Source organism: Cyclopterus lumpus, chromosome 1 (assembly GCF_009769545.1).
Source record: "Cyclopterus lumpus isolate fCycLum1 chromosome 1, fCycLum1.pri, whole genome shotgun sequence".
Lineage (NCBI taxonomy): Eukaryota > Metazoa > Chordata > Actinopteri > Perciformes > Cyclopteridae > Cyclopterus > Cyclopterus lumpus.
This window is the reverse complement of record NC_046966.1, coordinates 20846601-20861451: the sequence shown is the minus strand read 5'-3', so window position 1 is coordinate 20861451 and position 14851 is coordinate 20846601. Positions and strand designations below refer to the sequence as shown.

Genomic DNA, 14851 nt, shown 5'->3' with positions numbered 1-14851 from the left:
ACATGTTAATACATCAGTAATAATATATAATATATGATAACCTAACACTGACAAAGGACATTTAACCTGCATAGTGAGCACTTGCAGTAATGCACTTTTCCTGAAGTTGAACGCAGGATTATTGCTGATAATGGACTCCTTGTCCATTATGGGTTTTATGACTAATTTTACTGCAGTCAATAATGGAAAATACTGAACCAGCGCCACTGGTCGGCGGGCCACGTGTGTCTCTTCTATCCGTTGTAGTTTTACGAACGCGCTACAACGCCGCACGTCGTCGGCGCGCGCACGCACGTATTCGCTCGCGCTGTATTATTGCTCAGAAACCAGCCACCATGGGGAGTTAAGGGGGCAGTCGACGGGTCATTTTCGTTAATATTTAATACCGGAAAGCTTTCCATATGCTGCGTTTCGGGGCACACCGTTTGCGCCACTCTCCCCAATGCAGCGGATTACGGGGATCGGGCTCACAGAGACGGTAAGACGGACACTTTGTGTGGGAAAACACGGGGACGTTAACGCAACTAGCTTTTTTAGCTCGCGAGCTAACCCCCCCCCCCCCCCCACACACACACACACACACCCCCCTCCCCCTTAGAAAAAAAAAAAAAAAAAAACCTAGCTAGCGCACCGAGCCAGCAGAGTGGAAAACGTGCCCTCGCATTCTTGTTTTGTTTGATCTCACATCGGCCGATTTTTGTCGGCGTTAATCAGTCGGTAAAGTTACCGTTGCTTCCGCGTGAGTTTGCCCCGGCACGAGTACACTCGCGAAGTACGTGTTCTCGGTCGGGGAGTGTGTGTGTGTGTGTTTTTTTTCGCACGCAGGCCCGTCTTGTGTGGTTGTGGAGTTTGTTTCTGTAACGTTACCCATCCCCCACCGTCTTTTGCAGGCCAAGATGAATGAGATTCCCACTTCAAAGCACTGGCATTGGTGGTGGCACTGCTGCGAGGCTGGCTAGCTGGTCTTAGCTTGTTCACATTAGTTGGTTATTTGGGAGGTGAACGTGGGGGGTGGAAGGAAGAGTCCAGCTACACTTTGGGTTTTGACAACTGTGAGCGCGAGCGTTTAAAGCTAACGGTTGAACTGACTGAGGAGGGAAAAAAAACAACTTAATGGTGAACTTCAGCTTGGACATTTACGCACAGAGCATTACATTGTTGTGTGTGTGTGTGTGTGTGTGTGTGTGTGTGTGTGTGTGTGTGTGTGTGTGTGTGTGCTGGCTGCAAGTAGCTGACTGTATAAATAACATTTACACCAAAATTACATTTCTTATTAGCATTCCACCAACATTTTCATTTTTTTTTTTTTTTTTTTTTGTGCTAATGTTTCGCTTCTCCTTGTTCTCTCACCCACACTTGTTTACACCCTGCTCTGTTCTATTTTTATGCGTCTGTTCTGGTCACCATCTAATTGTGTTGCTTGATGATACGTGTGTGTGTGTGTGTGTGTGAGAGATGAGTCGGTCACCTTTTTATATCAACTTATCTTAGTCATAATGTGTATTTCGTCGGTGTCGCCTCCCAGCTAACTGCTTTTTCTTGTCTCCTTTTCGTAGGGTGAATTGTTTGCCAGCAAAATCATTGCTAGAGGGGAACGTCTGACCTCTCCCTTGTGCAATCAGAGACATGAGTGTTGTCAGAGAATTACATGGGATTGGGTACAGGGGCGGCGGCGGCGGTGGTGTTGTGGCCTCTCTGAGTGGCCCTACCCACTTTACCGAGGATGCTCCGCGACCCCCGGTTCCTGGTGAGGAGGGATCTGATTTGGACTACCCGGTCCAGTCAGCCAACACCCGTCCGAACACCCTTTCTCAAACACTTGGCTATCCTCCGTCGTCCTCGTCTTCTAAAATGGGGGATCTATCGAGCTACACGCCCTCGTCGTCGTCTGCGACGCCGCGTCGCCCCGATCTGGACTTGGGTTATGAACCCGAGGGCTCGGCCTCGCCAACTCCACCTTACCTGAAGTGGGCCGAGTCGCTTCACTCTCTCCTGGACGACCAGGAAGGCATCCAGCTTTTCCGAAACTTCCTCTGCCAGGAAGGGTGCGCGGACCTTCTCGACTTCTGGTTCGCTTGCTCAGGGTTCAGGAAGACGAGCCAGGACAAGAGGGCAAAGCTGGCCAAGGCCATCTACAGGAAGTACATTGTAGACGGAAGTGGGATTGTCTCCAGGCAGATCAAAGCAGCCACCAAGAGCTTCATCAGAGACTGTGTTGGAAAGCCGCATCCAGACCCTGCCATGTTTGAACAGGTAATTAAAACACTGTTTGTAAATGTTCCTATTGGCGGCAATGCATGTTGGATTACACAGCAAGGTGGGGATTGTTATAGATTTCTCACAGGCTGTCTTGGTTCTGTGAAATTGTCACGTTAAGCCGGATTAAGTGATTGATTGGTTGTTTATGACTAATACAAAACAGTATTGCTGTGCCGGGTGGCAGGTTACAGCAAGATATTATTTGACACCCAAAAAGAACCACATATGATCCGACGGCAGCGCTGTCGGCATACTGGTATCTTTTCTTTTTTTTTCTCACCACTTTTCTTACATCTCCCCAGTACATGGGTTCCTTCCTGCAGTCAAAATCCAATAATAGTACCGGAAAAAAAGGTCCCTGGTTTCCTCGAATATGTTTTGTGGTTGCAGAAAAGTTTAAACGGTATTTAAAAAAATATGTTACAAGGACAGTTTGCATCTTCAATGCACAGATGTCCATGTTAACGTGTGTTTTTCGCTTTTAGTAAGTAAACCACAACAAAAGACCAGATTGAGCCGAGGTTTAGTTTCAGGTTAGTTTCTCGCTCACTCGCGCCCACCTGTGCCCTCTTTTGCCCCTTGATCTCCTTTTTTCAACGTCTACTGAATGCCACACCGCACACCCATGGGACTGCTGTCTAGCGTTTCAATTTAACTTGTTTTTATTTTTTTCAAGATTCTGGGAGTGAGTTAAATGTGAATAAATACAATATTCGTCCCTAATTAAAATACGTACATGTACCGAGCGACTTGCATTCAAACCCCGTCAGGAGGTCTATTGCAGAGATTGACCTTCATGCGGGCATAACGCACCTTTCTGTGTTGGTGTGGTTTAAATGTAACTAGCTAGCTGTATACATACATTTGGGTTTACTCTGTCATTATGTTGTTTTGGAGTGGGTATTTGGTTGCGCTAATGCCAATATAGTAATCCTCGTAAAGTGTGTTCACATTTGTGTTGTTTGCTAAGCAGTGTTCGATGTGTGTTTACTCTAAATCAAGAGCATAGTTGCGAGCCTTTGGTGGGCCTAAATTAGTGATAAAACATGCCGTGAAACTTCTTTAGGTATCATTTAGTTTTGTACAGATATGTGACCACTAGGCCTGGGTCAAACTATACCTGCGGTCCCGCCGTCATGCCTTGGAGGATGGTGTTATCAGCGGGGATCGCTGAATGAGCTCTATTGACTCAGTGGGACACGCACATCTTCCATTTACATGATGGGCATAGAATGAAGTGTCATTTTAAGGGTACTGGCATCCTAATTTGTTTTTACTGCTATCCAGCCCGATTGACCGCTGCGTTTGTCTGTTCCAGGCCCAGACAGAGATCCAGGGTATGATGGAGGAGAACACCTACCCTTTGTTTCTGAAGTCGGATCTGTACCTGGAGTACACGCGTACAGGAGGAGAGAGCCCCAAGCCTAACCCCAGTGATCAGAGCCCCTCATCGGGGCTGGCTAAGCCTGTGCCTGGGTACTTACCCACACTCGCTGAGGATGAGGAGTGGAGGTGAGATGATGCAGAAGTAATGTTGCATATTGCACAGGATTCAATCTCTGTCATCTGAAATAATAAGACAATAAATTCCACAGCCTTTTTTTGGGAGTTGCTCAGTGAAGCACGAACGAAACGTCGGAAACATTCTCATAACGTGTGAAGTCGAAGACGTGTTTCTGATCTAATTTAATCTGATTTTAGGTGTGGAGGAGGTGTGAGGGAGGGGGAGGAAGAGAAGGACGAGGAGGAGTGTGGAGACACACCAGCTGACAGGCTGACTCAGAGCCTGTTGATGCAGACCACACCGCATAGAACCTCCACCAACAGGAGGAGGCCAGACAGCAGAGAGTACAGGTGTGTGTGTGTGTCAAGGTTCATAAGAAAGACTGTGGTGTCTTAGTACTATTTCCCCTCACGATGTGTGACATTGAAATATTTGTATATGTCATTTAGCCGGCGTTGATAATGATAACACTATTTTCTTCTTAATACCACCATGTACTGTATACACAGTTCACCCATTTCACTTTTACTGTGAACTTTGTGCAACATTCTTTTTCCGATACATAATATGTAAACGTAACAGAAATATGAAAGTACATTCCATCACAGGAAAGGTCTGTTGATTCTTTACTTAAAGGGAACCGTTTCCAATCAGTGTTGATGGGATGAATGTACTCGTTTGAAGCAATAAATTTCTCAGGGTGTCCAGAGAAGGATTGCAGTTGTTCTTCCTGCATCCAGCGGCGTCATTTGACCCGACGGTGACCCAGTTAGATGCAAGGAAGAACTACAGGCTGCGATTTTCAACTGCGATTCCCAGTCTCCATCTCTGGGAAGCCCGGGGGCCGTTCTCTAGATCCCGTTTTAGAAACTGAGCTTCCTTGTACTCGTCGCTTTTATTACGAATAATCTACGTTTCAAATGGCATCTCCAAAACCCTGTGTGCAGAAGATGATATGGACAAAGATGTATTTTACAATGTATTTCAGCTCCATTTAAATGGACCAGGGTATACTGCCGCAGTAATGCTGCGGAGAACTCTGCGGCTTTTTTCGGTTAATATAGTGCACGCATTGCTTCAGTTGACTACAATTACCATCAACACTGATTGCACATTTGCATAAAAAGGGGGTTGGTAACCTATTATCACATTTAAAAAAAAAAGAAAAAAAAAAAAGATTTCTGTATAGAATTTGAATTGTTTTCACTTAAGTTCTTTTAAATTGTGTTTAAGTCGTGGAAATTGTGTTTTTAATAATGTACTGGAAGAAAAACCTCCTGAGGAGTTCCTTCATGCTGACTCTTCCTTGCGTGCCCGACTGGCGTCAACATTTGAACGCGAGCTCTCCTCATTATAATCTCCACGCTCATCCTCAGGCCCTGGAGGGAGCCGGTGAATCCGTACTACGCAAACATGGGCTACGCTCGCGCTCCAGCAACCAGTGCCAATGACAGCGAGCAGCAGAGCATGTCGAGCGACGCAGACACACTGTCACTGCCTGACAGCAGCGTGTAAGTACATGCAGGCGAACCCACAACTACCGCACATGTTTCCGACAACGCGGGTTTTCCAGAATGAATTAGCTGTTCAGGTCTGTGTTTAATCGTGTTTATCCGTGTGTGTGTGTGTGTGTGTGTGCAGAGATGGTATTCCTCCATACAGATATCGGAAGCAGCATCGCAAAGAGATGCATGAAAGTGCCAAAGCCAATGGACGTGTGCCCCTACCTCATATACCTGTGAGTTACAGACGCATGTAATCATACATTCATACACAACGGTAACTCAAACCTGGTTGACCTAATTCAAATATCAGCGAGACTGTGTTTACCGATGTGGCAGTTAGGCTGTTAATGAATACTTTAGCAGACAACACACAGCAGAGTGAGTGTGTTTATATATATATGGATGTTGATGAGACAAACGGTTATGAGCTTACACAGTTTTTTTCTTTATTTAGTGTATTGTTATTACTGTTTTTCCTGCCTACATTTGTTCATAATTCACACGTTAGTTTACTAAAATGGCATCTACATTTCATCCGTAGATGTGTTCAGCTGTGTCTAATTTGCGGCATTTTTTGTTGTTGTTGTGTTTGTGTACATACAGCGCACGTACCGCATGCCAAAGGACATCCACGTAGAGCCGGAGAGGTTTGCAGCAGAGCTCATCAGCAGGCTGGAGACGGTTCTCCGAGAGAGAGAGGCTCAGGAAAGACTCGAGGAGAGGCTGAAGAGAGTTAGACTGGTGAGTCTAAGTGTATATGAGTGTGTTACAGTGTGTCTGTGTCTGTGTGTGCTCTCGCATGCTCCTCGTGATAGGATGCAATTCACTGAGTTGAGCTGTAAATTCATCCCAGTTATTTACACAATGGTGATGTTGTTGTTTCCTCAGTATTACTTGAATGTTGAGTGAAAACCTGTTTCTTTTTTTTAATGAGAAACTCCAGCTGGTGCAAACCGTCTCAAAGGAGCGAGCTCGCTATTTCAGAACTTAACGATGTCCAGGATGCACACTTTGGTTTCTTCGATGGTGTGTTTTCACATTTTAGATCACGATCACGTGATGAAGACGGGTGTATTGAGAAAAAGCAGGAACCGCGTGTACGCGATTTTAAAAAAGAAAATATACATTTTTCACTCTCTCCTCCAAAAGTTCAATATGAGCCATAAACTCAGAGGCGACTTTCTCACAGTCAAAATTCTGATTTGGCTGATTTTTGACAGCCAGAATTTCAATTCATATTTTTGAGCAGGCAGTTACTACGTTTCCATGCACACTACTGTTCCTCTATTATTCAGAATATGTTAATATTACAAATTTGACATGGGTGATGTAAATGGCATATTAGTTAGAGTTCAACCTTATTCTTAATGCAGCATTTTCCAGTTAAGACATGCGAGAAATGCAGGCGTTATTCACGTTTCAGAAACATTCTTTGTATTTGGAATATGTGTCTCAATTGGGGGTTTTTTTCCCCAAGTTTGCGACACACGGCCTCTTGCCTCATTTATTTATTTATTTATTTTAAGCTTTGTGCGTACACAAACCAACAAGACACACGTTTGCAAGGCTTTTGTTTTAAGTTTTGCAAACAGTGCAGAACGGTGACCATGAAGGTACGATAAAGGAGCAAAACGACTGCAGTTGGATCAGGAGGGAAATTTACAATAGTTTGAATATGCACGGCTGCATTTAAACGTGAATATTGGGGACATATTAATCTTCATTATCCATGTAAACAGCTTAGTAGGGATGTTGTCTTTTTCAGGAATAACAGCAAATATTCAGTACATGTAATCGAGACAATGGGAATGAAAAAAAAAATATATATATATATATATATATTTTTTGAACCTACTAGTAAGGTAAACAAAACCATCATCTACATAATGTTTTTGAACGCTGTTGTGCTTCTGTATCTTTGTCTAAACACACTTGGGTAGAACGAGAGCTTAACGGCTTCACGGTGTAACAGTCATCAGCTTTAAGTGCAACAGTCTTTGTGCGTGTAGCCTAAGAACTCATTCTGTCAAAATTATATATGTTGTTGTGTGTTTTTCCTGCCAAAGGAGGAATACAACTCAAGAGAAATGTGAATTTCAGTTGTAATATTATTTAGTTATAAGTATTTGGACTTTTCAGGCAGATTTAACCATTTAACAGGCTGTTAAACTGTTTAAGTCTCAATTTTTAATAAGAAATTACTAAATAATTGTTGCATTATTTGTCTGAAATGTACCTGAACATAATCAGTCCTCAGTCTCTGTTTGAGCATGTGTATGTCCAGTTATAGACATAAATATAAACACATTTGCCTCCTTCTGCCAACAGGAAGAAGAAGGGGACGATGCTGACGTCTCCGTGACGACCTCCATGTCCTCTCACAGCGTACCGCTCCCCTTGCCCTCGTCGTTTCCACCTCTCTACGGCGCCCGCTACTCGGAGACCACCGCTAACACGGCGGTCGCCACTTACGGCGGCCTGGTTGCCATGGAGGATTCCCAAGACGACGACCCGGAGTCCATCTTGGACGAGCACGTGCAGCGCGTGATGAAAACGCCGGGCTGCCAGTCGCCGGGGGCAACCAACAGCACCTTAGGAGGAGGGGGTCGACACAGTCCTCCCAAAGCATCGCGTTCACCCGACGGGGGTATCGGCCCGCCGCACTGCCCTCCAGGGAGGGGTCACAGTCTGCCTCCTGCTGGGGTCAAAGGTGAGCATGAATGCTGAACTCCCGACTATACATATTTTTCTTCCCACCGATGGTGTTATTCATCAATCTCTATTGTTTTGCTTGGCGTTAATGGCGTCATTCTCGGCTGAGCTGTTACGTTAGCTAGCTCAACGATGCTAAGTGAGCTAGCAGTAGCAACGCAACATGGTGCTAGTTGGGGGTTACTTTCAGTGGCGGACGAATATGCATGTGTTGCTCTAGTCACTAGTGAATGGTTTTACTCTCCCCGAAACAAATAGTCTTAGTTATTACCAGTTATGAAATTACCTACATTAATTGTCATGTTTTATCTTTAAGTAAATTAATCTGGAGTTCCATAACCCAGGATTCCCAACAAGCCTAAATTGACTCCTTTTTGAGGATTTATTTTTAATGTTTTTTTAAAAACAAAAACTTGTTAGACAAGTAGCAAACTCCTTTATGGAATAACTCGTTGCATATGTTGTGCGTTTAATGTGAATTTCAGTTGAACTATCATTTAGTTATAAGTACTTGGACTTTTCAGCCAGATTTAACCATTTTAGGCTGTTAAACTGTTTAAGTCTCTATTTTTAATAAGAAATTACTAAATAATTGTTACATTATTTGGAGTATGTGGTTGAGTGAGCGAGAATGTGTGACTGGGTATATGAAGTAAGTAATAACGTTACAGCTGTAAAAAAGAAAAAAAAGTAACTTGGCTGCCAGTCCTAACAACTATTTTTGAGGAGACCCTATCCCAACTCCTGCACGTCAGATGAGGCATTTGGTCTTTACCCGATGACATCATCTCTTAAGTGCCACATCGGTACTTAGAACTCGACAGAGATGAGAAGGAAGCGAGATGGCTCCCTCCTTAGCTACTTCCATCGTCAGCTACGCCAAACGCGTTGTTTTTAAAGCTTTTATTTAGCTGCTAGACGCGAGATCTACTTGCCCAACATGGTATTTCACTTCCCCCAGACCAGCAGGCAATCCTTTTTGTTGAACCCTGCATAAGTAAAGAAGAAGCTCTCGACAAGCCACAGTTCTGACTTTTTAAAGATATTATTAAAACCATTACCTAGTGAGCCATAGCCAGGCTGGCTCATCAGGTGTTGAATCATGTGCAATAACACCTAAAAAAATGAAGAGTCCTGATTTTTATAGTTGCTTGATTATGCTTCAAATTGTAGATGCATTTTTCCCATGCCAATGCAGACCTCAAGCGTGTTTAGGCGTGCAATGTATTAAAGAGAGGCTTGCATGTTACCAATAACTGTCTGTCATGTCTGTCTCAGGTATGCATCACCACAAGCAGCCGTATCACCACAGAGGAAGAGAAGGGCAGGAGGAGGCGGGCTCTAGGTCTCAGGCCAACCTCATGTGGAACGGCGACCCGGCCAGCCAGTACGCAGGGAGAAGTCGTAACTACGCCGACGGGGCTGGAGCCAGCACGCTCGAGGGCATGGGCTACAGGTAAGCTAGCGGAGTCCATTGTGCTGACATTTGCAAACTGCATGTGGCGCTACTCTGGTGACCTCAACTGTATGCGTTCCCCTGTTCGTTCTGCAGTAGTAAAGGCAGCACGCTCTCACGGCGAGGGAGTAAGAAGACGTCGGAGACGTCGGGCAAAGGGGACGAGAATGGACGTGGCATGGAGGGCCAGGTACCACTGGAGGATCTGGAGAGAAACCAGAAGATCCTGCAGTGGATGATGGAAGGAGACCGACAAAGGAAGACCTCACATGGGTGAGTCATATTTTGCGTGTTGCGTCACGATTAATGTAAAAATTATTTACCACTTCAAATGTCCAACAGCTTGTATCAGGCTAAAGGGGGTGGTAAGCATTACAATTATGTATGTAATAATTCTGATAAAGGATTGACAACCAATTTGGGCGATAGAAACAAACCGTAAACAAAACACTGACATGTGACTTTTTAGGTAGCTAGAGCAACGTTGTCTATTGTCCTATTTACACATCAAGCAGACAGTCGTGTCTGTGTCCATCTGATGAATACAAGTCAAGTATTTACTCTCCTTTTTAGCTTGTTTTTCCACATATTGCTTCTTTGTTGAAAAGAATGCCGCTATGAGGACTCTGAGGAGGAGTCTGGTGATAATTTTTGTTGGGTTCATCACTTCGAGTGACCCTAGTTACGTTTAAAGTTGATCCATTGTTGGTGTAAAAATATTGATTAAAACTGCTTTAACATATAATTCAAATAAAATTATATTTATATAGATATGGGGCCAACGTCGGGTTGAGTGAACTCCTCTCAATCCAGCGACATAATAAATTGTTTGTAGAGCTGTAAATTGGCTCAATAGTGGCGGTGCTGTCTCCTGTATATATTTGTAGTCCTTTGACATTCATCCCGCCTCCTCCTCTCATTGTGTGTCCAGCGGCAGCACCAGTAGCTCGAGGAGGACGGGACCCAGCAGCGAGTCGCCGCACCCGACGTCGGTGGAGCGCCCGGGAGCCGTGCACCCATGGGTGTCTGCCCAGCTGCGTAACAACCCCATCTCGGTGTCCCCCGCCATCCCCGGCTCAACGTCCACCCAGGTCCAGCCCTCGCACCCTTTCATCCAGGACCCGGCCATGCCCCCCAACCCGGCTCCCAACCCCCTCACCCAGCTGGAGGAGGCTAGGAGGAGACTGGAGGAGGAGAGGAGGAGGAACGCACTACAGCAGGCCAAGCAGAGGTGGGCGTCGAGATGTTTGTATCTGTCTCGCCCCGACATATCTTTTTATTTGAGTGTTTTGACACTGGCTCTCGCTCCCTTTCAGGCACAAGTCTGGTAAGCGCCAAGTGTGTGAGAACATGACGGTCGCTTACTACTTTTGTGGAGAGCCGATCCCGTACCGAACATCCGTCAAAGGCCGTGTGGTGACTTTGGGCCAGTTCAAGGAGCTGCTTACCAAAAAGGGCCATTACAGGTGAGAACATGCATATAGTTTATATTACATTGTGGGAATGTACAATTTTTAAGGAGAAATTGTTATCTTTTTTTTTTTTGTCTTCGCAAATAATCCACCACATTATGTGTGTGTGTGTGCAGGTTCTACTTTAAGAAAGTGAGTGACGAGTTCGACTGCGGTGTGGTGTTTGAGGAGGTTCGCGACGATGACGCCATCCTGCCCATCTTCGAGGAGAAGATCATCGGGAAGGTGGAGAAGGTTGACTGAAATTTGGGAACCGGAAGATGACACAGAATTTGGGGAGAAGAACAACAAAAAAAAAGATCATTTGGAAGAAGGAAAATGAAAGATGAAACAAAGAGGAGCTAAGAAGAGAACGTTGGGGGTTGTGATAGAAAATTCAGTTGTGAGGAGGAGGGGGGGGGGACGGGGGGGGGGGGGGGGGGGGACGTAATGGAAGAAAGTAGGAAGATGGAAGGAGCCATGTGTGACAGAAGGGAGAGATTGTGCTGCATGGTGGAAGCCGCAGTATAAAGGAGGTGGTTATTTCTATGGACTATCTGGACGTCGGCGTCATGCCGGGATCGAAAGCCCACGTGAAGCGTAGAAGCTCGGCCATGAGGAATATGGAAAAGGAAATAAGGAAAGGAGCATAAATTATTTCACCTGTCTTGTCTCCACTGGGGATAATCGAGGAACGCTGATATATAAATAAATAAAAAAAATCTGATGTCTGACCAGTCTTCCGCTTCCACTGCGATGGGTGGAAAAAGAGGGGAGAGGGGACTGCTGGAAGGAGAGGATAAAGTAGTCTTCCGCTCCGGAGGAGTCTGTCCTCCGCAGACCATTACGATGCTGCTACATTACCACGGAAACTATTCAATCGGTGCTCGGGGACAGTTCAAGAGAAGCAGCCGCGGTTCCATTCGGGAGCCTCGCTGCCTTTTTCGCCGTCTCTGTTCCTCATCAGCTGGTGACAAGGGGAGAGGGGACGGAGGATTTTCGGGGAGTGGAACTTTTAGCCTGCCTCTCCTCTCGTGTTGACTTCGTAGCCTCAAAAGACGGAAACGTTCTCGCCCCTTGATTCCTAGACGTCACGTCGTGATCTCTCACATCCACATGTTCAGACAACAGTTCTCTACATAACTTGTTTACCAAAGCTACATATTTTTGATAAGACAAGTATCCTAGCTACTTGTTTCATTTTATTTGAATTGTGTATGTACAAGGCAGGTACTATTACTTATTAATGCAGCCGTATTTCGTTATATCTCAACTTTAATGTTGTATTATTGTGTATGTTTTGAAGCTAGTTCATTAGTGATTTCAGGGCAGCCTTTTTTTTTTTCCATCTCTATAATACATCCCTGCACCTCCACTTTCTGTACTGTTAACCTGCGAGTGTGTAGTTCGGTTTTCCTGCGCGATGCATTTTCTTTGCTTTTTTTTATTTTTTATTCTAGGCTTCTTTTTTTTCTTCTTTTTCACCCACACAAATTCTCATGAAAAAGAGCAGCGCACACTTAGCGTGTGCCACCTTCGACCACAGTATCTGTTGTGTGTTTTATTTTTGTATTTTTTTTTTAACCGGTCACACTGTCGCCTCATCTTCGTCGTGTTTTTTTCCCTGCCACACTGTGTATGTAACTCCGTACTCAGTCGAGGTGCCTGCCCGCCCGGCCAGTGCCGTTATGATCTAGAATGCTTATTCTGGAGCGCGTCAGCCAAAGAGCGTACCGTGCGTCCCGTTATGCCTTCATGCGTGTTTCTGTCTGTGCAGTCCCAAGTCCACGAGCATCAAATGTGTTTCTTTTTTTTTTTTTAATCACGAGCAGACAGGGAATCTCTCCCTCCCTCCCTCCCTCCTCCTTCTCGCAGATTTCCTGAATGTCAGACATTGTCGGTCAACGCCGAGTTCAACATCTGCGGCTCATCTCAAAACAGTTTGACAGTTGAGGAATTATTTGTTCTTTTTCTTGCCCGAGAGTTATGTGTGAAAATGAATCACCGCTTTCATGTCACTTTGGCAAATTTAGAGCGATGGGCTGCAGTTGGTTAGCTTAGCTTAGCATAAAGGCCGGGGCTGGGGGGCGGGGTTAAAGGGCAAATGGCTAGTTTTTGTTGGTCCCACTAACAGTTAAAAACAAAAATGTAAGCGGTTTACTATCACAGGATGAAATAAAAGAGCAAATCTGCACAATACAGAACCTTGTTCTGCCAATTTCTTTATCAATTCTCATCTGTAAATCAAACTGAACATGCCATAAAGATGCTCGTAGGCGGGTCTTTATGCTAAGCTAACTCTAGCCGGCTCACATTGAAAACACAGACATGAGAACGGTATCCGCCTTGACGCTCGGCAAGAAATAAAGAAGAGAGATGAGCGTATTCCCCCCCCCCCCCCCCCCCCCCCGAATGTCAAACTATTCCTTCAAACCTCTCGCGTCAGCACCGAACTGCAGTCGAGAACGTCTCAAAGCACCGCGCAGAGAGTGCACTTATCACACACCAGCTATGTAAGCTGAATGTAATTTGACTTTTTTTAAAAAAACTTTTACCCGCTATCTCCTCAAAGGAACCCCTCCCTCCCCCCCTTCTTTGGTCCTGTAATCATGTCCAGTCCTCAGTATTGATCTCTGACGTGTGTTGTGTCATCGATGCTGGTAGTTCATTGAATGTGTTCGTCAGACAAAGAGGTCCTACTCTAGTCCTGCAGGAAAGTCAAATACAATTTGTCCCGGGTTTTCGGCCCGGTAAGGGAAACATAGGATCGGGAAAAAAAAAACATATCTGTCCTCACTTCAAACCCATTATGCCTTCAATATGAAATTTAAAATTTAGATATGTATTTGTTTATTAAAAAAAAAAAAAAAAAAAAGTGTAATTTTAATAATCACCAAGCATGTTCTTTATAAGGAATGTTTTTCCTGATGAGTTGAATTATCTATTTTTTTTGTTTTATTGTTTATGGGCGAACTGCTACGGCCCCTCTGCTATATTTTATCCGTTGTGTTGGAACGCCCGGGGACGGTTGAATGACGACATTTGTTAAAGAGTTGTTTCTTGTGATTTATGATTCGATGGACAAAAGACGGAACAACCGCGTTTGTCCGTTTGTGTGAAACACAGTGCCTTTTATCATGTTAACTTTCGGAAAAAATATCTTTATTGAACCAATCCACGCTTTTTATTGTTAAAAGTTTTTATTTCCAGTCGGTCCCGTTTGTATTATTAGCCGCGGTCGGTCATGCTTTGCCCACTTCTTTGTTCTGATAGATCCTCTGCTGTAAATATGTACATTATCATTTCATATATGTCTTCAGACCCGCACCACATGTCCATGGTGTTTCTGTTTTTGGAAGGTAAACGCCAAGATGTCACTGTGCTGGTTCCACTTGTACATTTCTTTTAAAAAAAAAGGTACTTCATAATAAAGATGTTAAATAAATCATTCATCTCCTTTTCTTTTCTTAATTTCCCTCGTTCGCATATTTTACTTAAGAAGTATAAGATATGCCTAAATTAAGACGGTGGCATTTTAAACACTCTTATTTTTCGACTAGTTTTTATTGTCGGAGAAGCGCAGGTGTTACTATTGACATTAACGATTGTTACTGAGCCAACGTGCACAACACCAGGACCCTGAAACAGGAAGCAGCTAAATGGACGTCAGTGCCTTTCCTGTGACATCAAAAATGTCTTCAATTGAGAGAGAGAGAACATTTATTTACTGTGTTGTTGTGTATTTTCAACCAATCTATAAATACTCTAACTGTGAAGTAGTTTTGAGGTCCTTGTACAGAAGTTGTCTACATTCTACTTCACTACAACACAGATGCATGTTGATTTTATTTATTACTTCATTCATTTGACTGCAGATAAATAGAACCAACATGATCAGTTTATACAATTTTATAAATTGTATTTAAGCACAACATATATAAAGTACTTTAAATTGGCTTTAAAT

At 44.2% G+C, this 14851-nt stretch overlaps 1 protein-coding gene across 1 annotated transcript; it reads left to right on the top strand.

Moving 5' to 3' along the window:
* Positions 1 to 296: 296 nt before the first annotated feature.
* On the top strand, positions 297 to 11295 carry LOC117737146 (axin-1-like). The gene is made up of 13 exons (XM_034542864.1): positions 297 to 478; positions 1557 to 2253; positions 3578 to 3771; positions 3961 to 4113; positions 5140 to 5274; positions 5405 to 5501; positions 5872 to 6009; positions 7597 to 7978; positions 9259 to 9436; positions 9533 to 9709; positions 10368 to 10667; positions 10753 to 10902; positions 11025 to 11295. The coding sequence occupies exons 2-13, from the start codon at positions 1627 to 1629 to the stop codon at positions 11149 to 11151; spliced, it is 2658 nt and encodes an 885-aa protein (XP_034398755.1). The 5' UTR covers positions 297 to 478; positions 1557 to 1626; the 3' UTR covers positions 11152 to 11295.
* The last annotated feature ends 3556 nt before the right edge of the window (positions 11296 to 14851 follow it).

Coding starts and splice junctions, on each gene's coding strand:
- LOC117737146 (XM_034542864.1), top strand. CDS start 1,627: ATGAGTGTTGTCAGAGAATTACATGGGATTGGGTACAGGGGCGGCGGC. Junction 2,254..3,577: donor ACCCTGCCATGTTTGAACAG/GTAATTAAAACA, acceptor TGTCTGTTCCAG/GCCCAGACAGAGATCCAGGG. Junction 7,979..9,258: donor GCCTCCTGCTGGGGTCAAAG/GTGAGCATGAAT, acceptor TGTCTGTCTCAG/GTATGCATCACCACAAGCAG.